This window comes from Sciurus carolinensis, chromosome 15, assembly GCF_902686445.1.
Source record: "Sciurus carolinensis chromosome 15, mSciCar1.2, whole genome shotgun sequence".
Lineage (NCBI taxonomy): Eukaryota > Metazoa > Chordata > Mammalia > Rodentia > Sciuridae > Sciurus > Sciurus carolinensis.
This window is the reverse complement of record NC_062227.1, coordinates 15960811-15965335: the sequence shown is the minus strand read 5'-3', so window position 1 is coordinate 15965335 and position 4525 is coordinate 15960811. Positions and strand designations below refer to the sequence as shown.

At 36.8% G+C, this 4525-nt stretch overlaps 1 protein-coding gene across 1 annotated transcript; it reads right to left on the bottom strand.

Moving 5' to 3' along the window:
- Positions 1–859: 859 nt before the first annotated feature.
- LOC124965288 (transmembrane protein 230-like) lies at positions 860–1691 on the bottom strand. The gene has a single exon (XM_047526132.1). The coding sequence runs from the start codon at positions 1649–1651 to the stop codon at positions 1289–1291; it is 363 nt and encodes a 120-aa protein (XP_047382088.1). The 5' UTR covers positions 1652–1691; the 3' UTR covers positions 860–1288.
- Between the last annotated feature and the right edge of the window lie 2834 nt (positions 1692–4525).

Genomic DNA, 4525 nt, shown 5'->3' with positions numbered 1-4525 from the left:
GGTCCTTGATCCATTTTGAGTTGAGTTTTGTGCAGGATGAGAGATAGGGGTTTAATTTCATTCTGTTGCATATGGTTTTCCAGTTTTCCCAGTACCATTTGTTGAAGAGGCTATCTTTTCTCCTTTGCATATTTTTGGCACCTTTGACTAGTATGAGAAATTGTATTTATTTGGGTTTGTGTCCATGTCCTCTATTCTGTACCATTGATCTACCTGTCTATTTTGGTACCATGACCGTGCCGTTTTTTATTACTATTGCTTTGTAGTATAGTTGAAGTTCTGGTATTGCGATACCTCCTGCTTCACTGTTCCTGCTAAGGATTGCTTTAGCTATTCTGGGTTTCTTTTCTTTTTTTTTTTTTTTTTTTTTTGGATTCTGACATTTTAATTTCTTTTGAATATAAGTCATTTTTTTCAAGCAAAGAAACAAAATCAACCTAAGGATGTGGTCCTCCAGAGATCCAGGTCAAGTCTTGAGATCTTCAGTAGAATGACTCTATAGTACCAAGCACTAGCAATAGTATTATACACTCTAAACAGCAACCACTTATCTTCATTTTTCATCAGGGAACAGCCAAAAGTCCAGTCAAATGCATGACATATAGAACATCTTGATCTCTAAAGGATAGAATGACCCAAATTATATGCAGGTCAATCTACTGGGAAATAAGATCAGAGGTGGCCAAGAATTGGTTATCAGAGACTGTGCTTACACTTTGAAAACTTATTCTGTGGCTTAAAAAATTCCTGGTTCCTGTCACTAACAAAACAGTAAAAAAATATTTTAGACAGATCCACATTAATATGTGATTGTACATAAGTCTTCCAAAAGAATGTGAAGATAGGGGATAAGTATTTTGATATTTTAAAAATAAATTACTTACTAAGAAATTAGACTACCACACTCTTCCATTTGCTACAATAACAAATTGACAATGAAGACTATTTAAAAGAAATGCTCACTCTGAGGAGGGAGGGAATGGTAACACTTTCCACTACAGAATAACCTTCTGCTTTCCCAGACAATTAGCAATGCTGTTCTTCCATGGTACACATTCATGTGGAAAAACTTGTTGAGTTTTGCCAGGGCCAGATGAAAAACAGAGCATTTCCTAATTAGCTAATTAAGCTCAGTGAACATTTTTGGGATGGATCCATAAAATCTGGCCATTGTTTTGTCAAACATCTGCAAACTGCATAATTCCTCAGCCCTTCACCATAGTTTCTGTTCAATATCTTAAAGGTGGGTTCAGTCCCACTGTAACTTGTCTCAGGGCTGAAGTGAGTGTTAGTCATCAAAGTCTGGAATGTCATCATAGGAGTAACCCTGGTAGCCTTTAGATGCATAGTAGGCAATGCGTAGATGGTAAAATCCTGGCAGGAACACCAGAATGCCAATGATCAGGACAGGAACGGCCCGGTCTGCCCCCGCTTTACTGAGGTAGCCTGATAGCAGGAGGGAGCCTATGATAATGAGAAAGGCGCCAATCAGAAACAGCACAGTGGCAAGTGCAAGAGCCTTATAAGGGATCTTAGGAGGGCTTTTCTTAAACTGAAGGTCAATGTAGCCATCATCTGTGTTGGATAGCCTTGAATACTTTACTTTACTACTGGGGATTCCAGTAGTCAGATTAGTACGAGACAGCATCATAACACGCTGACACAGCTAGAGTCTGAGCACCGCGCCAAGCCTGGGACTAACAGGGAACTCGCCCACAGCTACCAGCCTCGTCCCAGGCCTCATAGCACAACCTAACCGCCACCCCAGCAAGCACCAGCTCGCCGCCGGAAGTCTATTCTGGGTTTCTTATTCTTCCAGATGAATTTCATGATTGCTTGGTCTATTTCTGTAAGGTACATCATTGGGATTTTAATTGGAATTGCATTGAATCTGTATAGCACTTTTGGTAGTATGGCCATTTTGACAATATTAATTCTGCCTATCCAAGAACATGGGAGATCTTTCCATCTTCTAAGGTTTTCTTTAATTTCTTTCTTTAGTGTTCTGTAGTTCTCATTGTAGAGGTCTTTCACCTCTTTTGTGAGATTGATTCCCAAGTATTTTATTTTTTTCAAGGTTATTGTGAATGGGTAGTTTTCCTGATTTCTCTTTCCGAAGATTCATTACTTATGTATAAAAATGCATTAGATTTATGAGCATTGATCTTATAACCCGCTACTTTACTGAAATTCACTTATGAGTTCTAAAAGCTTTCTGGTGGAATTTCCCAGTTCCTCTAAATATATAATCATGTCATCAGCAAATAGGGATAGTTTGAGTTCTTCTTTTCCTATTCGTATCTCATTAATTTCTTTGGTCTGTCTAATTGCTCTGGCTAGAGTTTCAAGGACAGTGTTGAATAGAAGTGGTGAAAGAGGGCATCCCTGCCTTGTTCCAGTTTTTAGGGGGAATGCTTTCAGTTTTTCACCATTTAGAATGATATTGGCCATGGGCTTATCATAGATGGCCTTTACAATGTTAAGGAATGTTCCCACTATCCCTATTTTTTCCAGTGTTTTGAGCATGAAAGAATGCTGTATTTTATCAAATGCTTTTTCTGCCTCTATCACAATAATTATGTGATTCTTGACTTTAAGTCTGTTGATATGGTGAATTACATTTATTGATTTCCAGATGTTGAACCAACCTTGCATCCCTGGGATGAAACCCACTTGGTTGTGGTGCACTATCTTTTCAATATATTTTTATATGCGATTTACTAAAATTTTGTTCAGAATTTTTGCATCGAAGTTCATTAAGGACATTATTGGTCTGAAATTTTCTTTCCTTGATGTATCTCTGTCTGGTTTAGGTATCAGGGTGATATTGGCTTCATAAAATGAGTTTGGGAGGGTTCCCTCCTCTTCTATTTCTTCAAATACTTCGAGAAGTATTGGAATGAGCTCTTCTTTAAAGGTTTTGTAGAACTCGGCTGAGAACCCATCTGGTCCTGGACTTTTCTTTGTTGGTAGGCTTTTGATGACTTCTTCTATTTCATTACTTGAAATTGATTTATTTAAATTGTGTATGTCCTCCTGGTTCAGTTTAGGTAATTTATATGTCTCCAGAAACCTGTTGATGTCTTCGAGATTTTCTGTTCTGTTGGAGTGTAGATTTTCAAAATAGCTTCTAATTATGTTTTGCATTTCACTTGTGTCTGTTTTGATATTTCCTTGTTCATCCCAAATTTTAGTAATTTGAGTTCTCTCTCTTCTTTGTTAGTGTGGCTAAGGGTTTATCAATTTTGTGTATTTTTTCAAAGAACCAACTATTTATTTTGTCAATTTTTTCTATTGTTTCTTTTGTTTCAATTTCATTGATTTCAGCTCTGATTTTAACTATTTCCTGTCTTCTACTACTTTTAGTGTTGCTCTGTTTTTCTTTTTCTAGGGCTTTGAGCTGTAGTGTTAAGTTGTTGATTTGTTGATTTTTTCTTCTTTTATTGAATGCACTCCATGAAATAAATCTTCCTCTAAGTACTGCTTTCATAGTGTCCCAAAGATTTGATATGATGTGTCTTTGTTCTCGTTCACTTCTAAGAATTTTTTTATTTCCCTCCTGATGTCTTCTCTTATCCATTCATCATACAATAGCGCATTATTTAATCTCCAGGTGTTGGAGTAGTTTCTGTTTTTTTATTCTGTCATTTACTTCTACTTTCAATTCATTATGATCTGATAGAATACAAGGTAGTATCTCTATCTTCTTGTATTTGCTAACATTAGCTTTATGGCATAACATATGGTCTATTTTAGAGAAGGATCCATGTGCTGCTGAGAAGAAAGTGTATTTGCTTTTTGTTGGATGGTATATTCTATAAATGTCTGTTAAGTCTAAATTATTGATTGTGTTATTGAGATCTATGGTTTCTTTTTTTTATTTTTTTATTATTGTATACAAATGGAATACATGTTGTTTCTCTATTTGTACATAGAGTCAAGGCATACCATTTGTGTAATCATATGTTTACATAGGGCAATGATGTTTGATTATTTTTTTCCTTTCCCCCCACCCCTCTCATCCCTCTTTTCCCTCTATACAGTCCTTCTTTCCTTCATTCTTACCGCTCTCCTTATCCCTAACCCTAAACCTAACCCTAAACCTAATGCTAACCCCTCCCACCCCCCATTATATGTCCTCATCCGCTTATCAGCGAGATCATTTGTCCTTTAGTTTTTTGAGATTGGCTTATCTCACTTAGCATGATATTCTCCAATTTCATCCATTTGCCTGCAAATGCCATAATTTTATCATTCTTCATTGCAGAGTAATATTCCATTGTATATATATATGCCACAGTTTCTTTATCCATTCATCAACTGAAGCGCATCTAGGTGGGTTCCACAATCTGGCTATGGTGAATTGAGCAGCAATGAACATTGATGTGGCTTTATCTCTGTAGTATGCTGATTTTAAGTCCTTTGGGTATAGGCCAAGGAGTGGAATAGCTGGGTCAAATGGTGGTTCCATTCCAAACTTTCTGAGGAATCTCCACACTGCTTTCCAGAGTGGCTGCACTAATTT